This window comes from Phocoena sinus, chromosome 8 (assembly GCF_008692025.1).
Source record: "Phocoena sinus isolate mPhoSin1 chromosome 8, mPhoSin1.pri, whole genome shotgun sequence".
Taxonomy (NCBI): Eukaryota; Metazoa; Chordata; class Mammalia; order Artiodactyla; family Phocoenidae; genus Phocoena; species Phocoena sinus.
The window spans coordinates 105,327,230-105,354,084 of NC_045770.1; the positions used below are offsets into that span (position 1 = coordinate 105,327,230).

Here is a 26,855-nt window from a genome sequence, read left to right on the forward strand (position 1 = left end):
GGTGCTGCAAAGAGGAGATCTGGGGGTGAGCAGCTTTCTCGGGGTCACCCACATGTTGCGGAGCTGGGCACATTCAGGTTTCCTGACTCCTAAGCCAGTCACATTTCCTTTCCCAACTTAAGTTTTGCTACAGCAACTGGGAGAAAAAAATGACTCACGCCACTGCTGGACATGCCAGTTGTCTCAGAGAGGGGAGAAAACTAGTCAGGCACCATTAATAACTGGGTAGCAAAAGCCTTCTTGGGTTCGAGGGCCAGGGGGCTATGTAGTTTGAAAGTGGTCTCCCCACCGAGAGAGGAACGAGTGCTTACCCCCGGTTTAAACCAAACGGCACCAGAAGCAAAAGACCAGGGCTCAGATCACTCACAGATATTGGAAAGCTTCAGAAAGTGTGATTTTACACATTCTACTGTACGTGAAAACCTTGTGGACACAGTCACCACTTTGATCTTTTCTTCTCAGATACAGTGAACACCGGCCAAACTGTTTTAATTTCCGAATTTATTAAAATGATTAACCTCAATACTGCAAGTGCATGTACAAAATATTTGTAAAAAATGTTTTTAATGAAACATTAAAGAACTTACCTCAAATGCTGAAAAAGTCCTTTTTTCATTCTTTCAGTACAAGGAATACATTGTATCTCAAAAGTGTTACAACTCAGCAAAACAATTTAAAACAGTAATTTGAAAAATGATTGAAAATTGAATACCTTACATATATTTCTATGATCATTTCCTAATTCTTACAATGCCAAAATCTTTACCAATCGTTGCATAAGCTCTAGCTACGTTTTATTGAATGCAACCTCTTCCAAGTGGTCAACAGTGTGTGGGTTTCGCCATTCCACACAGTGAAGTTCTACAGCAGAGCTAGACCAGCTCCGAGGCCCCTAACTGTAAAAACGGAAATTAGGTTTCCCTGGAAGGCGCCGGCAGTGGCTGCCGAGCGCTTGTGCACACCGACTCCTGAGGCAGTGACCACCACCTAACGTCACTGCTCGGACCCACGGGAAGGTCAGCCCCCAAAGACGAGGCCTCAATAAAGTTAAACATCATAAATAAATTACTAAAATTAAGCTTAAAAATGGAGTAAAGCGGGAAATGCGGTATTTTGTTACTTTTTCCTTAAGATGAAATTCCTGAAATGGCTATCGTTGGTATTCCAAGAAAACAGTTCAAGATTTAGTCTCTGAACCTCTTTGAAAGACTCCAAACTAAGGTGGGAATAAAAGATGACCCCCTGCTCTCTGGTACCTCCCAGACACAGGGTCTAAGCGTGACCTTCTCAGTGGCCTGAGTCTCCCACTGCCACCCAGAGACACCGGGAGGACTGGGTGAGGTTGTAGACTGCTCCGAGTGCCTTGGGACAGACCTTGCAGGGCTGCCCTACTTCGAGAGGTGAAGAGTTCTAGACGGAGCGAGCAAAGGGGGGTGTGAGTGGGCGAGGAGGTCAGCCACCTGCTCCCACATTAATACCTGAGGATGAAACTGCACCGTTAACGAACAGGAGCGAGACGACAGAAGACGACAGAAGGAATTCCTTGAAGAACAGAAGGGGAGGAAAATTCTAAATTTAAAGAACTTTTATCAATGTTACTAAGTTCTATTTGGAACCTACTGGCAATAGTTCTAAGGAACTTAATTTAAATAGTATCCCCAGGAACCTAGAAACTGGTAGGAATCAATAAGTAGTAACAGTAAGCATTGAGGTTTTCTCCACCGGACTTCTCATTACCTGCAGATTCCTTTAAGTATGTAAAGACATGGGCTACTTTTCTAGACACTACACGAATCTCCTCAATTGATTTCACTTAGGAACACTGTATATCTGAAAGTACATGTACACATTTCCCAGAAGTAGAGAGACCCACTGGTGTCCAACACCTGCTACAGATTTATATTCTCAGATTCTTTGTCCAATGATTTGTAAAATAATCCAGAGAAATGGAAGGTTGGTATTGAACATAAAGTAGTAATCAAAATTTTGCTCATTAAGTTACTTAAAATTAATTTCTCTTCTCAAAGTGCTTCAAAAACAAATTAAATGACTCCTCTTTTTGTTTAACTGATAATATAGTCAAAAAAATCTTTGATATTTTCATACATAAACTAACATAAGCCAAGAACTCCCACTGATGCAGTGCTTAAAACTATATATTTATAATTTCCTATTTTATTGGCATGAATATTTCTAAACTTAAAAACCTTCCTGGTAAGTTCTTTTAATTTCTTATGACAAAAATTTCTCACAACACACAAATATTTACAACATATACACTGTTTTCAGTTCTTTACACTGAATTTCAAAGACAAACATTTTTTTATAGGTTACCACAGAACAAAAGCTGTGACTCATGTTTTTATTTCATAAACTATTATAAGTTAAAGTGAATAGAGTTCTTTAATATTCCTTGTAGCATTTTACAAGTGCAACAGAAAACTTGAAGACCCCAATTAAGATAGCTGTAGTTCATTAGATAAATGTTGTTTGTTGCCATCACATTTGTTCACAGCAAATTTTTTGAAAAAATAAGCACCAATCATTCTTGCAAAGAACAATTTTATCTAAAAGGATTGAAAAGTGTTAAATACAAGGTCTTTAATTTACATGACGAGCAATAAATACGCTGTATCGAAACTCCTCCTGCACACTGCGACCCTCGTACATATAACGTACTGAAAAGTTAGCTGTCACGCATGTAATTGTTTTTTGTTTTTTGTTTTTTTTTTTTAAGAAACCGATTTCACTCCCACCCGACCGATGGTCTGCTATTTAACCAAGGTCACAAACAGTACACCTGGGCCAGCAAACTGTGAAACTGACAAAACTCCAAGGGGGAAACATCTAGCAAATAAATCAAGCCAAAGAACATTGCTGGTGATATTAGCATATACTAGAAAACTTTAATATGCTGCTACTGTGATTTGTTTTAAATTATTTTTAGTCATATATTAAAGAGCCAGCTGATGCTCTTAAAGTTAAAAAAAAAAGAAAACTGTGCAGCCACATTATTGTTCTCAACGTCCTGTGTGGAAAGTTGCTATCACTGTACAATTTTGCTTGAGCCTTTACTTTACAACAGGGCTTTACCGCTAACTCAGAATTGCACATAAGAAGGCTATTTAAAAAGTACAATAAAAATTTGCACAAATCAGACTTTTAAGAAGAGTCAGTACGCTGTACACTTTCTACAGTATTATGCTGATAAGTGAAAAGACAACAGAAGTGCTGCCCCTAAAATGTTTGCGGTTGAGGAGTAATTGACTGGAATTGTTTATTTCTTTAAAGTAGTTATCCCGGGTCAAATCAAGACCAAGAGCTTACTATGCGTTAAGCCTCAAAGACTGATCTTCTCTTCTCCTGGAAGAAATGTCAATATCTATAGAGTCTTTTCCGACTATGAGCCTCAGCCGCTTCGCCGGAGGAAGAGGGATAAAGTCGTCTTCAAAGTCGTCATCATAGTCATCCTCCTCTCCATCTCCCTCTGAAGAGGAGGAATCAGCGGTACTTTCTTCCTCATACTGACTATAGTCATCGACTTCCATGCGAGACTCCAGGAGAGAAAGAGGATCACTGCAGCACACCCCATTTTCGTGAAGCCCCTCTGTATACGACCCCCTACTCTCCTCGTCCCGTTTTAGCTGGATTTTTAATTTTGTAGAGCTACTGCCTGATCCTGAGTTAAATCCATTATTAAGCTTTGCTACATAGAGATTATTATCATTTTCATGGTCTTTACTTAACTTGATGCTTATTTTTGAGGAATTCACTCCATCATTCTCTTGGTCATTTGTCTTGCTGCTGCTGTCATGACGCCTGCGAAGAGTCAATTTGGGAATCCCGGAGTTATTTTCTAGGATTAACTGTGCATCATACCTAGTGATCCGCCTCTTCTTTTTACTTTTTGCAGTTCGGAAGCTGTCTTTTGCTTTGAAGCTGTCTGATGCGACCACAGAACCGCTAACAGGAGAAGGGGGCCAGTCCGTGTAGCTCCCGGGCACGCCCTCCAGGCTGCTGTGCTCGCCTTGGTCAGGGTGGGACCCCACCCCCTCTCGCCCCGCGCCAGCTCTGCCAGGGGAATCGTGCACCGCAGCGGATTCCTCTGCTTCTGCCAACTGTCTCACCAGTTTCCCTTGCCGTGACTTCTTCTTTGACATGCTGCTGTCGCTCTTAGGACACTTGGCCTCCCCCTTCTGTGCAGCTTCATGCGCCAGTTCTTCCTCCTGCACCGCAGGAGACGGTTGCTCGCCGCTGTCTGGGCAAGGTTCCGTCAAGCTGCTTTTGTAGCCATCCAACGTATTTGGTTCAAGCTTGATGTCGGAGGTCTCCTTCAAATTCATCCTCGTCCTCAAGGACCGCCGGGTTGTGTAGGTGCAGGGGGCGCCCTCCACGTGCGCAGGGGCGCCTCGCCCGGAGTTCTGCTTGTGCTCTCGTGCTGCGTGTCTAGTTAAGCACCCACTGGCCGCCGCGGCCGGGACTGGTCCCTCTGGCTCCTTATCTTTTTTAATGGGCAAATTTTTGTACAGAACTACTTTAGGCTCTTTAAGTACTAAGTTTCCCATTTCGAGTTTTCCCGAAGCACTCTTCTGCTCCAGCCGTTTGCAATGATTTCTTAGTTTTATCTTTGAAAGTAAAGGCTTTGCAGGTTTTCTCAGTTTCTTTGGTACCCTGGAATTACTTATAGGAGTTAGCTTAGATGAGGTAGAGTTGGAAGGAGCTGGAATTCCTGACAAGGACTGCCTTGTCAATGCTCTGCTCTTGCTGTTCTTTTTCATGCCAACGGAAGATTTTCGGTTAGAAGCTGCAAAGTTTAAAAAAAAAAAAAAAAAAGCATGAAAAACAGTCTTGGTAACACGGTAATGTTCAACAAAACAATGCCAACACCCAGACGATTAGCTATGAAATGTTTAGATTATACAAAAAACGTGGTAGACAGACCCCAGTTGCATTTCCGCCAGCACTCCTACAGTTCTCCTTTACATTCGCTTTCTAATTTCTGCCTCTAATTTAAGAAGCATCTATTCACTTTCCAGGTACGTAATTTCAGGGTTAAAGAGCTCTTAGCACAGCAAGGACCTGGATTTCACTCTAAGTGTCCTTAATCTATCACGACATTAGTCCAAACTGAACACTTCTTTCCCTGATTTAGTCTTTTACCACATAAAATATCTGAAGTAAAAGCTAAGTAAAAATAATATTTTTCTTTCATAGATTCTTCTTTTTTTTTTTTTTTTTTTTTTTTTTGTGGTACGCGGGCCTCTCACTGTTGTGGCCTCTCCCGTTGCGGAGCACAGGCTCCGGACGCGCAGGCTCAGCGGCCATGGCTCATGGGCCCAGCCGCTCCGCGGCATGTGGGATCTTCCCGGACCGGGGCACGAACCCGTGTCCCCTGCATCGGCAGGCGGACTCTCAACCACTGCGCCACCAGGGAAGCCCTACAGATTCTTCTTAAAATCATCATTTAAAATGTTTCTAAAATCCATTATTCATTAACTCAAAGTATGTTATTTGACTAGTAATCCAGAACTGGTGACAGGTGACCAACGGGCTCTCAGAGACAAATTCTATCACGATGTTTTCAAGTAAGAAAAAGAGATCCTAAGAACCACATATTGTTACCCCCACTAGACATTCATCCCCAAATACCGCACCTTCTAAGCTGTTCCCTTCAATGCTGTGAGGACTAGCAGAGACTCTGAAGGCTGCGGGACTTACTTGGCCCCATCCCTCCGCTGACTGCCCGCTGCCGACAATCAAACCGAAACAGGGAAGAAGCGCGCTGCTAGAGTTACACTGTCGGGACAAGGGGGACCCAGCTTCCTTCCTCTGGACAAGGGGATGACAACCTGAGAACATGACAACTGGATGGCTTCTCAAAAGGCTTATATGTGACTCAAGTGTAAGGTGGCCCCGTGGTGAGCCGCTGACCTTGCCACCGACTTTCCTTTCCGCCATCTTTGTTTTTCTCTACGTCTACATTTTGGATTTCTAGTCACAGTGTTTTACGTGAGTCACTTTCGCCATCACTTAGTCTGCTCCCCATCCCCCACCTGAAAAGCTCTTCCCATCAAAATACCCCTTTAACTCATTCACTAGGGAAGTTGAGATGACCGAACGAATCATCACCACCTCTCAACAGAAAACAGAGGGAATAAAAACCAGTGAACGTGGGTAAGCCCAGCACGCTGCCCGACAGGACTGCTGCTTCCTACACCCCTGAGGGTCGCCAGGGTGACTGCTGTTCCTTCTGCATGGCTGAGCGAGTCAGGCTACCATTAGTTAGTTTTTATTGAGGGAGAGGAGCAAGAATGCACAACAGCATTCCAAAAACATCAACCCGCCAAGAACAGAAGTCTCTGTACTCAGGAAGACGGGCTCACAAATGGCTCTGGGATCTCCAAACCAGCAGAATTCCCAGGAATGAGACCCACTGACTGAACCAAGAACATGCTTATCTGTGCCGGATGCTACCAGGGAGGCAACTTTTTTTTAAGAACAGTAGTAGCAGTAAAGTTTGGGTGCCACCCAACTTGAGAACCACCGACGTATTATGAACTGAATTATACAGAACTTACCAGAAATAGTTTTTTAAATATAAGGATATTTAGGGAGTGCTTTTGCTAAAGGATTTCTTTGTGCTTACAAGGCTTCCTACGAGGTGAGAGTAGATGTGCTTATGATGTAAACACACCAGTGTTGGTGTCTGCCTTTCTCAAATGTGGCTATGGTGAGACTTTGCTGTCTATGGCTCTTCAAGGACCATTCTATGACCAAGGTCAGCGGTTCTCATTTCATACCTGCAACCACCCCTCCACAATGATCACTTATACCGTGTATCCTTGACTGCAATCCCCCTGCAATCTGGATCCAACCTGTCCTCCTAAACAGCGCCTTTGCCAGTCTCCCTCACAGACTCCTTGTCGTGAAATCCGGGGGGCCCTTTCAGCCCGTACCGTTGTTTCCTCCTCTGCAGAATGTGACACTGCTAACCATTATTTTTCCTGAACCCCCTCCTGAACCCCCTCTCTCCTTGGCTGCTCGCGAGAGCACACTCTCCTGGCCTTCCCTCCGCGTCCCGACCCTCTTCCTCCATCTGCCCGGTGGACTGCACTCCTCAGGCCTCTGCTATCCTAGGCCCCTTGAAAACTCTACTCAGTCTCCAGGCCATAAGCAGCCACTCCTCCACGGCTATCACCATCGATATGCTGGCAGTTCCCAAACCAAAGTCTCTAGCCTGATTCTCGCCTTAATTACAGATCTGCATCACCGAAGGTCCACTGGGACCTTGATCGCCCGCTAAGATTGTCTCATGAGCCCCTCACAAGTCAACACGCCCAAAGGGAACTCAACACCAAGCCTAAGTTCTCCATCTTGGTCAATACCACCAACACCCAGCCAGCTGCCCAAGCAGACACGGGGAGGTCATCCATGACGCCTGCTCTCGCTAACTCTCACCAACCAGCCACTGGTCCTGTGGAGTCCACTCCTGCCGTGTCGCTGGAACCACCTCCTCTCCATTCCTGATGCCACCATTTCCTGCCTTGACTCCGGCACTAACACCCGCCTTTCCTTGCCTCCCTACTGCTTCCCCGACATTCCATCCCCCACCACGCAGCCCAGATGATTCTCCTAGTACGCCACGTCACTTCTGGGCTTTAAACCTGCCAATAACCTAATACCTCAGAATAAAGTCCAAAATTTTAAATTATGCTCATATCCCTCCTTCCCACCTTCTACTCCAGCCCTGATGAACTTTACTGATGCAAATCCTACACTCGTGCCTACATGTTCATTTGTGACGTTCCCTCTGCTTGGAGCACGTTTCACTTGGCCAACTTCTCCTCCCCTTTTGAGACTCAGCTCAGCAAACACTTCTCTCAGGAAGCCTTTCACGACTCTACACATGACAGGTTACCCTTCCTATGACTCTTCATGGCACCTGAGATTCTCCTCACTTGGGCACTGATTTTCAATCACTGGATGGATCTCACTTACGGTGATTTTGAATCTGGGCTCTCCCACTTCCACCCCTCCTTCCGAGAGGTTCATTGTTAGCTGACTGCAGTGAACCACTGACAAAGCACTTCAGTGTGTGTTTTAAAGAGCACAAGAGAGGCTGAATTTGATGCTACGTGTTATTCCGATAGAGAGACTTCACTTACATATTTATGTATTTATCAGTGTATTCTCATTTTGTTTGAAAAGTGTTATCTCAACAAAAGCCCAGCTAAAAGGTGTGCTCAAGTCAAAGGGCACAAAAGGCACAGTCCGGCTGGGTAAGAGAAATGCGGGCAACGTGACTGAGCACCCAGGGCTCTTCGCGGCGCCACGAAGGTGCTGCTACACTATCGCGGGGGGATGGGGGGTGAGCGCCAGCAACAGCAGGCTGAGGGAGAGATGGTGGTCACAATGGCAAACTAAGAAAAGTCTACCATGAGACTGAGGACCCTGACACAGTGGAGGGAAGGCACGGCCACGGCTCCCCTGGCTTTGGCACTAACACACCACGTGTGGCTCTCTTCCCTCACGGCTGGGACAAATCCCAAATGCATAAACCTAGACAGTAATTTCATGTGAAGGTACACATTCTTAGCAGTTAGTATATACTAGGTACAGCGCCAAGTGGGCAGATCAGTGTGATCTCCATCATCATAAGCATTCCCTGAAGTAAGAGCTATGACACTAAGTGAAAACCAAGCTCAGGTGGGCTAGCGTGCCTGAGCGCGTCCATCCGGTCAGCGGCAGAGATGGGACTCGCACCGAGGCCTGTGGCTCCAGATCTCAAGCTTTTCCCCACACCATCACACGGCCTCTAAGGGACACCACAGAGCTATTACGGGGCCAGTCCCAGCTCCTGGGAAAGGACCCGTGGTATGGCTACCGCGGTCCCCTCAGGGTGTCCTCAAAATCATAAGGCAGCTCTGTGTGGGCATCGAGAATGACAGCCAGACACAAGAGCAGCAAAACGACATCAAAGCTTCCAGAACGCTCGGGCTGCACCCGTGCCCTGCGCTGGACAAGCCCCAGAAACACACACGGTGGAGCCAAGGGAACACGAGGGCCACACACAGCCTGGCATGTTCCCAACACGAGGACCCAAAAACCCTCAATAGGATTTTAAAGACTTCAGTTCAAGGAGGCTGTCAGGCACGAGAAGCTGGCTCCACCTCATGCAACCAACACAGGAACGAACGGCTGGAAAAAGGTGCTGGAAAGGATTCTGAAGCAGCCTGCAGGCTCAGCAGGAAAGTGTTCAGACCAACCAGGGATGTCTGCGGCAGGCGAGAGAGTGACAGGTGGTGGCCCAGCCCACCGTCTCCAGGACAGGCGCTCCTCAGTCCAGCTGAGTGAACTTATTCCACTGGTGGGAGTCCTCTGGGACTTGCACCAACTCGTGGCATTTTCAGTGGCTCACATCCAGGACGCAGCACTATGGGGGTGGCCTAGCCACTGAGGCACAAGAGGCCTAAAAAACCCGACTCTTCTAGTAACGGCGTTATGATTCAGGTCTGTGGACTGAATCTGTGAAAATGGATTTCTTGTCTCCTCTCTGGATGCTAAAGCAAACAGTCAAGTTGTGGTTCTTGAGACACCTTCCAAAAAAGGACCTGCATGGAAGGAAGAAATAATTTTTTCTTCCAACTAGGCAGAAACGTTTCTTTAAAAAGAACAAACACGCTGTTCAGAGAAAGCAGTTCCTCTATAGTTGTCAGCTGCTTAATTCTAACCAAACTGCAGGATAAGATGGGTACTCGGAATCTATACACAAGATGTATGCCCACGCCCCTTGGGAGAGAGGCTTGGGCACCTCTGGCCTTGCATCCACTGCAGTCTCAAAAAGTCTTTTTTTCTTTCAAACAGGTAGAAGGGTTTGGTCAAGACACAAACAGCAAAAGAAATACAGCCTAGAAGAACACATGTAAGAGCCCGAGAAAACACTGCTATGAACATACTTAGTGCACAATGTTCTCAGAGACCGCTGGAGTAAACCTCGAGCTCCTTCAGAGCCCTGAGCCATGTCTAGCAACTGTCACAATGACCCTCAAAGCTACTTATGCCAACCCCTGAATTACTCCAGACAATCACTGTGCAGAAAAGTAACCTGAATAAAGTAAGCACCCTGATATAAGCAGTCATGGTGAAGGGCTGTATTTCTGTTCTGTAATGCTGAGACTACAGCGCAGAGGGATTACCTATTCCCTCTAGCCTTTAGCAAGTGGCATTTACGGTCTGCTCTGCGTAGTTACTGTGTACTGGTCCCATCCTGGAGCTAAGGCATAAACTCCCCAAGGGAGGGGCCCAAGTCTCATACACTTTTCTTTCTCTTTTTAACAACTAGCAGGCTTTGAACATGTATTTGGTTTATTAATAAATATCCCATAGATGGTCACATAATAGAACACTCAACACCTTCCAAAAATTTTTCCTATTTTGATTTTTTTAAACTGAGTGGCGTACTGAGTTCAGTATCTACACATTAGTGTATGGTTAACGCGTAAGAACACAAAGCACCCGCACGAACGTCACAGAGCCACGTGGACAGTGCCGTGGCATCTCCGCGTGTGGCTGGCAGCACACTCCTGGGTGTTCTATGCAGACATTTATAAAATGGGCCTCACAAGTCGCCAGTTTCACCAAGGAACCAGACTCAGAAAACAAAATGTTGATTATGCTGCGTTTATTATTAAAACCAACAGTCAACAGTGAATGACGAACTAACTGCTCTTCTTTGCTCACTCTGGACGTTAAAGACTGGAATAGGAACGCGGCATCGCTCTTCCACGGCAGAGGTTACCCCTGGCCTCTGACCCCCAGCAGAAGGTAGAGTCAGGATTCAGGGCAGTGACAGTCACCATCATGGGAGACATCTTCCCTTTTCTTTGGGATTTTCTGTAGTGGAGAGGAGTACCCAGAGCTGGGCTGAAAACATCTGAAGACAGGGAGAAGAGCCTAAAATAATCAGACCTCAGACGGTACTTACTGCTAACAAGTGTGTATGGACATTCAGAGTGCCCAAACAGGCATACTTTGGGGACCATCAAGTTAAAACTTTTAAACTTTATTCCTATCAGAGACAAGTCAGACTAAGGAGCCTACTGCTTCAGTGGCAACTAGAGAAAACTGGTGCTACCCAGATGGAAAACAGTAGCAATCAGGATGGTTCCAGGACTTCAAGGTTCCAAAAACGTGATGTGTTTTCTTGTGCTCACTTAGGATTCTTCTCTTTCTTTTCTCTTTATTCTTCATTCTCTTTTTCCAGTTTCCATCAGGTCTTGCCCCCCCACACAACTGGTATCTTAAAGCTTGTTTCCTTCTCCTTTTCATCTCTCTTGCTACTTTCGGTCGAGTGGCTATTACAACACGTCAGTATAATGACATTCAAACTGCTCCTCTATCACAATTCTGAGTCTGGTAACTGGTGATTTGGTGAATTGGGTCAGTTCATTTTGAAAACGGCAAGCAAGCAGTAAAAGGGTGGAAGCCTTGAGGCCAGAAGCTATGAATTCCCCAAGTCCATCATCCATCCTAACAGACTGGCCAGGCACAGAACACGTATGTGCCTGTGTGGCGCCACCCCGTCCTTTGTCTTCTTGCGGGCCTAACAATATCATTACAGAGAAACTAAGACCTTGAAAAGCTTTCTGTCAAACATATGATGACCCTGGAACACACGATGGAGAATTTAATATCCAGTTACCCAGTATTCAAGAAAAGCAGACAATTTAGTACCATATTAAATCTGGAGGCATGATACAGACTGCTTTTGTGCTCGAATCACTTCTAGAACCTTGCAGTGCTGGTGAAGTGCATGAATCCCAGAGTTTCTCTCAATGTTTAAAAGATCAAAACTATTAGAGCATGCTTTAGAAAGCAAACTATGTGAAAATACTTAAAAAAAAAAAAAAGATATGCTTATCAAATCTCCCTTACTTACTTGCATTGTTTTTTTCCTGAGTGGTATCTGCATCAGTGTTAGAGCTGACAGATTGACTGTCTGAATTTTTGCTGCTGTCACCTAACTTTTTAAGCCTATTTAAACGTTTATCTGTTTCTCTGAGTCCATATTTGCTATTGATAACAGGAGCAGGCGCAGGCAGTCCCACTCTGGATTTAAAAGCACCAGTTCCCCGCCTGAAAGAGAAACAGCACAGGTTACACAAACAGCATTCTCACTGACGTAAGCCTGGTTGCTGAGCGCACTTGGCCACATCAGATCAGCAAGTGTGATGAACTGATGAGGCCCTAATCGCCACTGGAAAGCCGCTAAGCCTAGGACTCTCAACATACATACATATATAAAATTAATGCAAAAAAGCCCCAGACTTAAAATAAAACAATTTGTTATGATTACTGTCAATCAATTGTTAATTGCTCATGAGAAGCTACTGGTTGGACCCTGTAGAATTTCAAGTGTAGGTAAAAATAAATAAATAAAATTTCAATTTCAAAACCGACCGGTACAATAATTAGGTCTAAACTGTAACTGAAATAACCCACCTATTAATTATATCCCAGCTTTGTTCTGCATAATTTAACACTACGTTACTGAATATTGAGAATTACAGAATTAAAAGAGGAACCAGCGAATTTCCATAAATTAAATCATTGCTTAGAAGCTAATGTTAGATACAAACAAATACTAACTAAAATTCTGAATAAGAAGGCTAGGCTATCTTAGTGAAAATCTCACTTCTAGAATAATGAAAACTGTTAAATTCCTCCTTTAAAGTTACTGAATGAACATAATTAACAAAATGTTACTAAATAAAAGACATTAAAAGACTTGCTTTTACCACTGGCTAAGAATGATTTGTAACCTCTTTAATTATTTATATTTATATAAATTCTAATGAAGTGGGTGCTTAATAAGAAGTCCTCCTAAACTTCCTTAATGAACCTAGCTTTGCAAATCTTTGCTTTATTCAGTTATAAAGGTAAATTTCTACTTGCTCTGCTCAAAAGAATAAATAAAATATAAATTAATGAGGTTAAAAGAATTAAGCACTCCATTTTGCATTTAAAAGATGATAAATCTCTTTGGCCAAAATTGCCTTCACTGACTTGCCTTTCACTGGCCTTCGCTTGTTAAAGAAAAGCCATATAATAACAGCTTCTGAACTTGAGGCAAAATTGTGAACACTTCCCATTATGAAAGCAATATTGCCCTCTAAAAGATCCCATGTGATTTACTTTTTTCAGGATTTAGATGAGGAGAAAATAACTTTTCTCCTCCAAGGAATCTGAGTATTTCACCTTTTGCTGAGGGAGGACAAAAATTTTATTTTCTCTCCTTCCCTCTTAAACCTCTTAATGCTAGGGAGGAGCACAGACCTAGTCTGAATGCAGAGACTATGTCTGGCGACTAAGTATTCTTGCCTTCTTCGCCTTCCTAGGATGGATCTGGAATTCTACTTTTATTAATGCTTTTGTAAAAACGACAAACATATTGTGGGACTGCCTCAATTCTTTTTTCAAAAGGTGCGTTAGAAATCCCTGTAAAAACCTCTAGGTAACCTTCACCACAGCAGGCCAACAATTACACTCCACTCCACCATGAAGTATATTCAGAAAGTAAATGCATAAATCCTAAAGGCTGTTTCATTTCAGGTGGATTAAGGAATTAATAAATTTTGTTCAGATACTGTGCCTTTTTACCATAACTTGTAATATTTCTGGAAAGATGGGCCGTACTTTAATACAAAATAAATGATCATGGTGGAATTACCTGGAAATTTATTTATTTTTAAGTAAAACTCCCCCATTCGTCTGTTTCTCTACTTCCTTTACTTCTTCTTAACTTATGGCAGTAACACATGCTTGTGTTTGCTGCAACAGGTGAGACAACCTTAGGCTCCGTCTCCATAAAGCAGAAGTCAATAGTGCTCCCCAGCCAGCCTCCATCCCCAGAGCCCCCCCACCCCGCCCTGGCACCAGTGCTAACCACCTGCCAGCACCTCATCTCCTGCTCCTTTGCCATGAGCTACACACCTATTCACATTGTTGTTTCTTCCTAAGCAAACAAAACCCAAAGAGGATAATACCATACATCTTACTCAGCAACCAGCTTGCTTTCTTATTACATCATGCGCAAGTAAATCTGAACTGTTTTGAAACTTGTACCTTTTACACAGACTAAACATTCCATAATCTATTCAAGCACTACTGGTGATTACTGAAACTTGTAGGTTTGTGGGTTTTGCTTGCCACCATGAATGCTGCTGCTACCTTGCTTTGAAACCAAATCCTTACTAGCTAATGCTCCTACTTCCATAGGATAGATTCTTCCATATGGAACTGACTGCCAGACAAAAGGGTGTGATGATTTTGAACAAATATTGCCAGATTACTTTCCCAAAAGGTTATAGCAATTTACAGCCCTAGCGACACTGTGTAAGTGCCTGTTTCCCCACATCCTCACCAGCGGCACAGACTGCACTTCTAAATTTTGCCAATTTGATAGTGAAAACGGATACCTAGTTATTGTTTTCCTTGTTTATGGCCATCATTTTCTGTGTAGCATCTTCCTTACCTCTCTTTTCTCTAGTGGAAGTCTGTCTTTTTTTTAAATGAGCTTATAGGAGCTTTTTGTCCTTGGGATATTAACTCTGCCGTGTATGTACTTTCTTCCCCCTTCAGTTTGTCATTAATCTGACTTTTGCTTTTAGCTATTCAAAAATTTTCATATTCACCATCTCTTGTCTTAACTTCTTTCAGAAGATTTCCACTACCCCAAGGGTAGACGTATACATTCTCCTAATTTTTTTCCTAATCATCTTACATTATATTCTTAAATTAAAAATTTTAATCCATCTGGAATTTATCTTGTATATGGTGTGAGATAGGAGTTGAGCTTGGTTTTCTTCCAGGCGCACAATGAATTATGTCACTATTATTTATTAAAGGAATCATCATTTCCCCATACGTGGTATTAAGACTTCATACACACTCGGCTCTATTTCAGGAGTCTGTTCATGTCCTCTTATTTGTCCATATCGGCCAGTATCATCAAGTTTTGATCACAACTGTTTCATAGTAAATTTTTAATAAGGCCAGCTGCCCCTAACTATACTTCAGAATCTAATTTTTTCTTAGCTATCATCAGACATACTTTCATATAAGCTTTAAAACAATTTGGTCCTTCATATTCTTCGGTCCCTCATTAGATTTAATTTCTCAAGTTTTCTAGAGTGAACTTTGCAGCACTTACTTATGAAAGTATTACAATTCCTATTTTGTTAGGATGGTTACTTCCCAGAAGCACGCATCAAATGTATCCTGGACACTGTATCCATGATGTCAGCACCTCTGTAAACCCTCTGTCCCCTCTCTTTCCTTCTTTTCACCCTTGAGCAACTAGCACACTGTGCGTGTGTCCCTTTCATGGCACTGCCCTCATGGCTGGCACTGTGCTAGTCTCGTTTACCCTGCCTGCATAAGGCCTAACATAAAGTAACTAACTATTCAGTTACTATATGATGAATAATTGAATGAGTTCCTTTGGTCTCATCCTCTCGCCTAATTTCTGGAAAGGCAGAAACAATCTGGTGTTCCTGAGAATTTCAAGAATATTCCCAGCCAACCTTTAAATCAAACTTCCCAAATAGTCTGACAATAGCTGAGCCTACTGCTCCGTATGAGGCCTTTCCATTTAAAAAGGATGTGCACATGTTTCTGTTTATTCCTCACACTAACCCCGTGGAGCAGGCAGGACAGCCCTTCTGACCAGCGAGAAACAGTCTCCTGGAAGAGAACTAATCTGCCCGAGGGACATGATGACACAGGGGGTTCTAAACTAGGCAAAGAGCTGTTTCCGGGGTGGCCTGGAGTCCTGTGTATGTGGTCACATGTTTCAGGACAGCCTCCAAAAGCATATTTAGCGTATTACTTACTCCATTCCTTCATTCACCAAATATTTATCAAGCACCTACTATATGTCAGGTACTGTTCTGGATGCTGGGAGCACAGCAGTAAATGAAAAAGATAAAAATCTCTGCCTTCCTGGAACTTGCAATCTAATGGGAGAATAACCAGAAACCACAAAATAAGTTTACAGCTAACATCTAATATTAACTGTGTGCTGTTTTACATACTTTTCGTGAGATAAATTTAATCCTCACAGCAACCCTATGAGATAGGTTCTAATGTTATCCCCATTTTATAGATGGGGTAATTAAGGCACAAAAGCAGCTAAGTTGCCCAAGATCACACAGCTAATGAAATGCAGAGTCACAGGATTCCAACTCAGGGAGCCTGACGCCAGATCTCATGCACATCACTGTTATACTATGTTATCTCTAAAATGGTTTTAAAGCATTATTCAACTGTAATTAAACTACTTCATGGATTAAAGGGTCTTTTTGTGGACTGGTCTAAGATTTAACCAATGTTTGAACCATTTTTTTAATTTAGAAAAAGATAAATTTTATCCCCCTGCATTCCCACTCCCTCCCTGCAAAAGGGGCAAAAATTCAGCAGCATCAGGAATAGGTTTTCTGCCCTCCCTTCGTGGCAAAGATCCCAGAGCTGGGAGAGAAAGAGCTGGGGTTGTACCACGACCCCGTGCCTCTGCTCTCTCACGACACAGGGGAAACCGCTGGCTTCCCTGAAAGAAGGGAAACGTGGGCTCTGGGGAGTCAGCATTTCTCCCGAGGCCGGATGGCTGGCGGAGAAGTAGGACCACCGCCTATCCTTGCTTCCATGCGTGAAAGGCTCTGAGGTCAGGCTGACTTGGACTTCTGCACCTGCAGTGTGGCCACACCACCAGCTCTCTCCCAGGGCAGCTGTGAGGACTGAATGAGTCAGGGTGAGTAAAGCACCCAGTACAGCACGTAAAAGGGGCTCAACAAATCCAGGTGTGCTCATCTTAAGAAGAATATACACACACACACGTATACCCGAATCGCCGCGCCGCACACCTGAAACTAACATGATCTTGTAAATCAACTATACTTCAATTAAAAAAATAAAAACAATAACCAAAAAACCAAATCCAGGTGAGCTCCCTGTGTGGCCTATGCCAGCATGGGGGCCTTCCTGCAGCACCGGCCCGGACAAGCTTGTGAAGCTGCCTCTGAGCTCAGACACGCAGAAATCGCCACAAGGAGACGAGCAGTGTGGACAAGGAGTCCCGCCAAGTCAGATGTGGGGGATCTCTACAAGGACTCCAGAATCTTGATGGGTCCCAAAAGGAAGTTCTTCACCAAGTAACGGAACTTAGAAATTATTAAGAGCACGTGCATCAGAACATAACAATTCCAGAAGACACAGCTTGGTAGTACCCAAGACAACCTCAGGGTTTTTACATGATCAGTAGTGGTGAACTTCACTGGCCATTTTCGGAGCAACCCCACCCTGGCACCGTGTGTGTGTGGGCGTGGGCGTGTGCGTGTGCACGTGTGTGTAAGGTATTTCCCATTCTCTCTTTAAGCATATTTGCATTCTGATTAACTCATAACGATAACTGCTGGTAATGATTTAACATTTTGAAGGGCCAGGTGCTGGGGCCCCTAAATAGTCCTGTACTCTTCGGTTTTGCTTATGCATGCTGTACTGCGTGCAATGCTGCAGAACATGAAAGACTATCCCTTATCATTTAAGGCATGAGGAGGTAACACGAGTTCATGCTCATAATCACCAGGTGGTTAAAAGAACACAAGAGCCGAATATCTTACTTCATACTTTACCTTTCACAAGTGTAACACTCGCAGAACTCATTATTTTCTCCAAAAAACCCATCTCCATAATAACAAGAAATTTCTTCTCCAGGTTCAATATCTCTTAGAGCCTTCACACATGCTGTGTCTCGACCAGTTGACACAAACTGAAATAAAATCAACTCATTAAGAAACTCATACCTGAAGCAAACACAAAATACTTGAGATAAAATACTTTTTATGCTTACCTTACAGTTAGGTCTGCAATCTGAAAAATGTCCAAAAGATAAAGTCAATTAACTGTAGATAAGATCTGAAACACGAACAATTACAGAAATCTGAAATAAGCTTTCCACATAATTTTACCAACTTTTGACAGAAGTTTCAGGTCTTAAGTTAAACTACAGGAATATTTATTTTAATAGGTTTATGCAAAAAGAAGAAATTTCTATTTCCAACCCTCCTTTAAAGGAAGATAAGGTCATTCTAAGTTTCAGAAGTGCTACCCAACACGAGAGCTAACACCTTAGAAACAGAGCTTACCATGGTTTATAAACGCTGCAGGACCAAGCCAGAGCTGAGCACAGTTTTTCCTTGTGGAATACATGACACTGAAGTCGTTTTCTCCATGTCTAAGTAGCATGTTCTCCTCAATTTCTGAAAGTTCGGCAATACAACCCACCAGTAATTCTATTTTGTCATTTCGTTTCCTATTTAAAATATGTGATGTTAAAAATTACTAGTAATTATAAATCGTAAGGCTTCTTTTAATAAAATAAGCCTGTCCAACAAATACCAGGAATCGAGAAGACTTAGCTGTGCATGTTTTAGCTGACTCACTTGGATCCCCACCTGGATGTCATCTCCTTTTCCCTGGAAGCCCCACAGCCTTGTGCACAGTTACTTGTGCAGCTAGCTGCCTCATCCCTACCAGAGACTAGAAAGTCCACTAGGAATCGTGCTACCTACACCTCTGAATCCCCTACCGGACCCAGCATAATGCTTTGCAGGCAGAAAGGACTCAAAGACCCGCCGCACTGCATTCAACTTGCTGACACTGGAGGAGGAGAGAGACAAGCAGCAGGAGGGTCGGGAGAGCCCAGAACTGGGACGCCGCCCTGCAGAGCAGCAACAGCAAATGTCATGCAAGCCAAACAGGCGCTCGTCAGTGTTCTAGCAGCCACATTAAGGAAGGAAAAACAGGTGAAAGTACTTTCAGTAACATATTTTAACCCGGTATAACCCAAATACTATTTCAGCAGGTAATCAGTATGAAATATTAATGAAAAATATTTACAATTTAATATAAAATCTCACATGTATATCACAATTTGTAGCACTTCTCAATTCAGACTAGCCACATTTCAAGGTTTCAACAGCCATCCGTGGCTGGTGGCCATGGTACTGTAGCTCTAGAACCCAAGACCTCAAACCTCCACAGCCATGTGCAACACGGAGCCACGGGAGCCGATGAGCAGGCTGGATTCCGTCCCACAGCAAACACTCACTCACATACACACACCCATGCAAGAAGCCCAGGAGGAAGGCTCTTTCCCATTCCAATTTCAGGTACCTGACCCTAAAATTTTTGCTATAAAAAATACTGGGAGTGGGCTTCCCTGGTGGTGCAGTGGTTGAGAGTACGCCTGCCGACGCAGGGGACACGGGTTCATGCCCCAGTCCGGGAAGATCCCACATGCCGCGGAGCGGCTGGGCCCGTGAGCCATGGTCGCTGAGCCTACGCGTCCGGAGCCTGTGCTCCGCAACGGGAGAGGCCACAACAGTGAGAGGCCCGCGTACCGCAAAAAAAAAAAAAAAAAAAAAAAAAAAAAAAAAAAATACTGGGGGTGGTGTAAGAGAGGGGTTACATATTTCTTCTGGGAGATAAGGCAGGGAATAGGCATTAGAGGAAAGATATAAGTACATATTCTCTCTTTCATGTATGGCTTTTATCCCTCCTAGCTGAGCTCAACTTTACTACTTTTATTTAAGCTGGCACACATATATATATTTTGAAGCAGGCATTGTGCTAGGAAGCTTCTACGCACGAAATTCCTACGTAACCTTTCTTATAGGCCAGTAAAAAACTGACTCTGGACGCCAGGTTATTCAACCCCAGCGTCCCTAACCTCTCAGTAGTCCTTGAGCAGGCATCCAGACTCAATGAAAGGAAAACACAAAGCATTCTGGCTTAGAGAGAGGATCTGGTTCAACTCAGACTTCTTCTTCTTGTTTTTTTTTAATAAAAAAATTTTTTTTAAGTCTTTCTTGAATTTGCTGCAATACTGCTTCTGTTTTATGTTTGGTTTTTTGGCCCTGAGGCAGGTGGGATCTTAGCCCCCAAACCAGGGATCGAACACGCACCCCTGCATTGGAAGGCGAAGTCTTAAGCCCTGGACCTCCAGGGATGTCCCCAACTCAGACTTCTGATTTCACTGTCCCGACCGCAGTCACTGGGCTGAGGCACTGGCACTGCACTGGCTCCTTGAGGGTAAGCTCTGGCCTTATTCCTTCCTACAACTTGCTTCGCACATGAACAGCAATTGAAGAGAGAACTGTCTACAAAATTACTTTACGGGTTTATACTAGTATAATAGTTACCACTCTTTTGTTGCAACAATTTTGGCTCCATTTTGTTCCGATGAATATCTATTACAAGGCAATATTTCAAATCCACTGTCGGTTGCAAACATTCGCAAGTAAATAAATACCTAAAACAGAAAAAAAAAAGTGATACCTACTTTACATTATTTATCTTGCTAGACTTCCTCAGAATTATAAAAGCAAACCACCACCAACAATGAAAAAATTTAAGATTAAGTAACCAATTTTGTTATTTTAAAATTTCCCATACTTGTGTACCTGGTGACTTGGCTATGTTACTCTAAAAGTTCACAGTAAGTTTCCCTTCTGGATGACAGAGTTTTCTCTATGGATAGTCACACAAGTTATCTGATGTGTTATTAGGTCTTCATATTGATTAGTTTTATGAAAATTTGATTTAAAATTTCGGTGTTCCCTACAATTTAGGCTCATGCAGACAGATAAACAGTACTAATTTGGTTAATGAGCTCACGTGCTCCTTGAACAATCTCTCCTGCGTTTTGCTCTTGTTGAGAAAATAGTGCCGCGCCCACTCTCCTGAGGTCAGACATTTGAAGGCTTTCTCCAAGTGCTCATCTTTCTTGAAACGTTCAATTACTTCCTTTAGTTCTTCTTGTCTTCCTTTAATAGGCCGAAATCTGAAAGAAATCAGAACAATAACTTTAGTTATCTTCCATCATCCTTGGGCCACTGCTTAAGAGACCTTGAGAAAAAAGTAACCTAAAAACAGCCAGACCTAACAGAAGAGTAATAATAAGTAATCTTGACGATTATGACTAAAGTAATATTGATCACCAGGAGATATAAGTTCTCTTTCTTCAAACTATACTTTAATCTTTTTATTTCAGTTAGCTCATTAACTGAGAGGTGACCAGGTGATTCAAATGAAAGCTGTCTGATTCAGGCTTCTATAACTAGTCATCTACTTTGGGAGGTACAAAACAATAGATCTAGAATAGAGCTCATCTAACTGAGTTAGAATGACAAGAATTTTTTAAAACATGCAGAGTCAAGCCAGAAGAGTGCAAGGCAATAAGCTTCAGAAGAAGGATGAAGCAAACAAAATCATGCCATAAACAAAAACATCCTCTATGTACATAGTTAGGAAAACCCCAAACTAAGCATCCCAACAGGTCTTGAAACACACCTTGATGTTCCAACATCCATGTCAAATTAATCTTTGATAACTGCGTTCAGAGAACAAAAAGTGTGCGAAAGTACAACTCTAGCGGTGATACTGCTGTGGTGGTGATGGAAGGAAAAACTGCTGGGGTAGAATTTTAGAAGGCTTCCATGTAAAATCAGCTATAATGACTACAGAATATCACACGGCTATGCACATATTAACACATGATACAATCATGGCCCAAGGAAAACTTAAGTTGTACTCATTTTAAAGCTATGTTCTCAATAAAACATGTAATATGATTGAAGGTACTTGGATCTTAATTCCAAAATTTCTTCTCATGTCGATTTCATTTGGTCTACTTTCCAAAATAAGGTTAGGTTTTTTTAAAATTAACATCCAACAAAACAAGGAATTACAGGCTGTTCTTCAAATAAAACACATTAAGAAAAAAATATTAGTGTCTCAGGAGAAAAACTATTTGAACTATGAATCTTGCTCTAGCATCTAAAACTGCACATCGCAGACACCCGAGAATTCTAAACTGAGATAACATCTAGCATAGACTCCAGCGAAGGAAGCATTCAAGCAGTATTTTGTTTTCCAAATAAGCTATCACAAATGTATCCATCACATTTCAGTAAGATTTTAAGCCACAATATTTCACCAAGGCTTATTTATTAGGTGCTGTGTACACATGTGCTATGGTGGAAAATGTAAGCTAGAAGACATGGCTACTGTTCTTGAAGGTAAAATTTTGCTGGGACCGAAAGCCATATGCATGCATCAAACAGATAAGCAAGGCGTCAATATGCGAGTGCATGTTCATGTGGTACAAACAACACTGCAGCAGCACTCTGAAGTATGGATATTATAACTAAGGTGTGAGGTTTGTTTGGGAAGGGGGCGGTTTGGAGTTGACTTTGATATGGGCAGTGAGGAAAGTGGTGAATTTAGATTTCTAAAGAAAAAGCAGAATACTACTATAGGCAGGAAGGAAAATCAAAAGAAGGAAAACAAAGTGAGAGAAATTCTAAGCAGAGGATCTTAAGGCTTGCTTCAGAGATGACAGGAGCTGAGGGAGTCAGCTGGCGAGTAACAGTAAAGGAGAGTTCTAAAACGAGGAAGAGGGGAGACATGAGGAACAGGACAGTAACACAAGTTACTAGGCAGGATCTCGAGAGGCCTTCAGATGTGTGAGCATGCTGACACCTCTAGGAACCTACTAGCTGCAGACTCCAGTTTCAGTAAGCTCTTAAAACTACTAAGTAGAACAATCTGAAGGAGTTCTAGAGACATCATATGAAGAAATGGACAATGCCCTGTTTTATTTCCCGTTTCAATCAGTTAGCACACCAGCCCTCACAGACAGACGAGTGGAAGTCCTTTAGACAATTCCGAATGTCTTTAATTAGGCTGTCAGACTATGGTATCAGAGAACCACTAACATAAAGATTTGCAGAACTGTGAAAGTATCCAAACTTCCATGCAGTTATAATATTAAACTACTTACTTGCAGCCATCATTAAGTGATTTCGTCAAGATTGGGTTTCTCTAAGAAACCCAGTCTAAATCCTTCTGGCTGCAACCCTACACCACGGGGTTATTTGCAAATGAAGGACAGATAAGACCACCAAGCAGCTGTTAGCTAAGGCACACCACTCCAGGCAATACAAAGTGATGGGAAACAGATAACCGGAGTTTTATGCAGTAAACAGAAAAGCAGTAGTTCACTTTGAGCAAATACGATGAATAATCCATGATGTTAAGTGATGGACGGGGCTGCAAACGACAGGAGCCAAGCAATCTTTACATGTTCAACGTGGGACTGACCAACGGTGCCACTTGTAAAGTAAATGCATGGCTCGACACATTAGAGAGCAAGAGTCAGGACTAAGTTCACCTGAAGACCTTAAGAACGTGGCAGAAAGTAAGTTACAGACCTGGAATGGACATTGGCTATTCCTGACAGGTTTTACGTGTGCTCTCCGCTCCCTGAAACTTCCTCCCTATCTAAAAATACCTTTCAGCTATCCTTTTGTTTACTCTTTGTTCATGATGCCAAACAATTTATACGCTAAAACCAACACAAAATCATCAACTCTTGAGTTAATAATATTCTGCCTTCCACATATCCTGGGACTTTTATTTCTGCTTTCCTGCCTTCTACTGCCTCAAACACAAACCCCCAAAACTGTCCCTTGTTGCCCACTAAGCAAGAACCTCTACTTTACTTAAAATGTAATTTACTGTCAAAACTTACTGTCACAGTTGGCTGCTATAGGCGTGAAATGATAGTGAGGCAAAGGAGGAAGAAAATGGTTCTGGGTGCAGATGGGAAGGGGAAGAGACAGTTGTTTTCGATAACCCTATAGAAGAACATCAAAATCACCTGGCTGACAGTTCCAGTCAAATCCCATTGTAACAAAAACTGCGGGGAAATAAAAATTATTTAATAACATAAGATTGTTACAACTATTAGGGCCAGAGCAAAAGGCACTGAGGACCTTAGAAAAAATTAAAGTAATTTTCTATTACTGAATAGAAAAACACGCTCTGTCCTCTCCTTAACCACAATCACTCTAAATCTCCCGTACGAACTGCACAAAGCTATCCTTACGCCATGACTCCTAAAGCTAGGAGAAAATTTAGATTATCTAAAAATTATCTCTTGTTCCATAAATGAGGAAAATAAGGCCCAATGAGGGCTAACTGCTGGAAGGACTGGGACTGTTACCCAGGCCTTTCTCGGCCCCGCTCTTATCTGAACCACGAGAGCCCTCTTGTGTCGTTCTGTCATGAGAACAGGGTCTGACTTGTATTCACCGCTGCGTGCCAGCACTGAGCTCGGCCAAAGACAGCGCTGACTGGTACCCTGACAGCACCATGAAAGGGGTGGAAACAAATTGACTATTTGGGGGTGGGTGGGCGGGCTGGGGTGGGCTGGGATGGCAGGGGAGGCAAGAGAAACAGGTATTCGGCATTTCCACATCAACGTGCCCCTCTCCCCTCTTGATATTTAACATTTGCAACTTTAAATAAACCAAACATTTATTTTTCTCTTTCCACACCTCTCTGATCAATGGCTGGTATAAGAAATTTAAAAATATGTCATTTACAATTGTTTACTACTAAAAGGGGCAGAAAAAAACATATGAATTCACACTCCCACACACCTGTTCCCCACTCTTTCCAGAGACTGACTTCCCAGGTTTTCTTGCTATTTGGTTTTTCTGTTTCCAAACCCAAGAGACCACTGTGGCAATGAAGAAAAGTTGCAGATTTGTATTAGCTGCACTACCGTGCCCTTCCATTAGCATGTACAACCAAGAGCTACTGGAGGGAGGGGAAAGAGGAGGGGGGACAGAAAAAAGGGAGCAAGGGAAGGAGGGAGGAAGAGAGAGAAAAATGCTCAAATATTTAAGATATAAAATAAAACCATGAGTCAACATCGTGAACACATTTCCCCCTTGAAGAAAGATTAACTGCGAACTGACAGTTCGTAGATGCCGAGTGGAGGAGTCATGCTAGGACCACAGCTCTTCATTCCTTCTTGACCTGAAAATAAACAGCAACCAGAAACATACCTGGCTGAGTCCTGCAATCAGTGCTCAGCTAATCCCATGGAGTGACTCCTGATTTTTGGACGATTTCTCTTAAAATTACCCTGTTATGGAGTACAAGTGGTTTTTTTAAATACAGCTATTACTAAGACCAAACTAGTTTAAAAGGTTTGCAAAATGTTCTAAAAATCGTGTTTATGCTGACACCTCCAATTACTTAACATAAGAGAACATTTATAAAGGCTGAAACAGGTTAGTTTGTATCTTATTACTGTTTGTAATGCTCTCTACCTACCTCACAGGGTTGTTGTGAGAAAAACTGTCAGATTTTGAAAAATGCCTTGAGCTCCTCGAAGGAAAGGCGCTATATAAATGCAAAAACAAACAACAACAATAAAAAACTATTTGTATAATTTGTACTTGTAATTTCTAAACAGACTTACAATACTGGTTGTAGCAGAAATCCCTAAAATGCTGTGATATTCAAGAACTTTATGAAGACACGGGTCGGCCTAGCATGATAACAAAGTCCAGGAAGCTAAAACGCTTTCCTTCCCACATAACTTCATTTTACCCTTGATTATATTAAGTTAGAAGGTCGAGAAGTTTCTTTATGCTTTCTAGTCAAGCACTTGATATTCAAGAGGCATTTAAAGTGATTTATAAATTCATATTCAACAGTGGATACGAATAATCAAATATATAAATAAGGAAAATAAAAATTAGATGGTTACAGTAGTGGAAGGATGAGTAAGGACTACACAGGCTGAAGTCTGTGCCCTGAGAGGACTCTTCCCATTTCTTTACAATGTGATGTCCCCCAACTCCTCAGGATACCATGAAATCGCTGGTCACGCAGCCTGAACGAGGGCGCATTACTGAAAGCATCCATTCCTGCTTCGCTACATTCACCTCTCCACTAGCTTTTTAAAAAAAATTAAGAGGTATTACTAACAACTCTGTTCTCTGGTTAAAAGGAAGAACTTAAGTTTCATAACTGACAAAAGTCAACTAAATTGAAACATTTCCCAATAAATTGAAATTAATATTTTGTTTATGCTTTTTCTAGGCATTCATGCCACAACTCTGACTGCCTTCTTAGGAAATACAGGGATATGTTAAGAGTAAAAACAAAGGCAATTCATAATATAGCCAAATAATTAAATATCTACTGTTTCTGAACAGTATTCCTGAAGGTACAACTGAAATAAGTAGAGAGGAGGAGGGCATAAAAAAAGAGAAACTAAGTTCAAATCACAGATGTATAAACATGAGAAGAGACCACTTATATAAGTAACAGACGGACAGTTTGGAGAATTAAAACCCAAAGCTCCAATCACGTCCTCCAGTCACTTCTTTTGCACCCCAAAGAAAGAGAAGTCCACAAAAAGCTAATAATTTAAGAAATATTTATGGTTATTCAAATAAAGCACTATAGATTTTCCTTATTGTCTATAAAATATCTTTGAAAATGGGGTAAGTGACATTCTGGTAAATTCTTGCTCAGAAGATAAAGAACTATAAGTGATAATTTTCAAATAAATCCACTAAGATTAAATGAAAATGTATATACCTTTCATTAAGATTAACAAGCTTCATTAATAAAAATTCTGTATATTCCCCAAACGTCAGCTTACGAGAGTCTGTTAAAATACCTCTGGAATGAATGCCTCTGCTGAAAGGCGGAGAGCACACCTTGCTTTGACACAGCAACATCAACTGCTCAACCGCACTGGCCTAAGTGCCGACACTGTTACAAAGCCAACGCAGTCTAACCAGGGAGCAGTACCATTACCTACACCATGAACGGCTATTTTAGGAAGTGTCTGAGTAGGATTAAATGTTGCACTGGAAAATATGAATTTAGAGGTACCTGGATATGGTAAGGTCTTAAGTTTTAACAAT

At 42.5% G+C, this 26,855-nt stretch overlaps 1 protein-coding gene across 8 annotated transcripts in view; it reads right to left on the minus strand.

Annotated features, from left to right (window-relative positions):
- Positions 1-538: 538 nt before the first annotated feature.
- The window catches only part of KMT5B (lysine methyltransferase 5B), a 53,675-nt gene continuing 27,358 nt past the window's right edge, over positions 539-26,855 (minus strand). For 2 of the 8 annotated variants that reach the window (XM_032639356.1, XM_032639357.1), the window contains 8 exons: positions 25,246-25,314; positions 20,734-20,899; positions 20,259-20,368; positions 18,201-18,367; positions 17,906-17,925; positions 17,688-17,824; positions 11,939-12,135; positions 2,736-4,804 (listed from right to left, as the gene is read on the minus strand). In XM_032639356.1, the coding sequence (XP_032495247.1) occupies positions 3,327-4,804; positions 11,939-12,135; positions 17,688-17,824; positions 17,906-17,925; positions 18,201-18,367; positions 20,259-20,368; positions 20,734-20,899; positions 25,246-25,314 (2,344 nt within the window). In that variant the 3' untranslated portion in view covers positions 2,736-3,326. Of the gene's footprint in view, positions 4,805-5,459; positions 9,612-10,664; positions 10,934-11,938; positions 12,136-17,687; positions 17,825-17,905; positions 17,926-18,200; positions 18,368-20,258; positions 20,369-20,733; positions 20,900-24,563; positions 25,315-26,855 lie in introns of those variants that run through there. The other 6 variants (XM_032639359.1, XM_032639355.1, XM_032639360.1 and 3 more) reach the window with 6 other exon arrangements.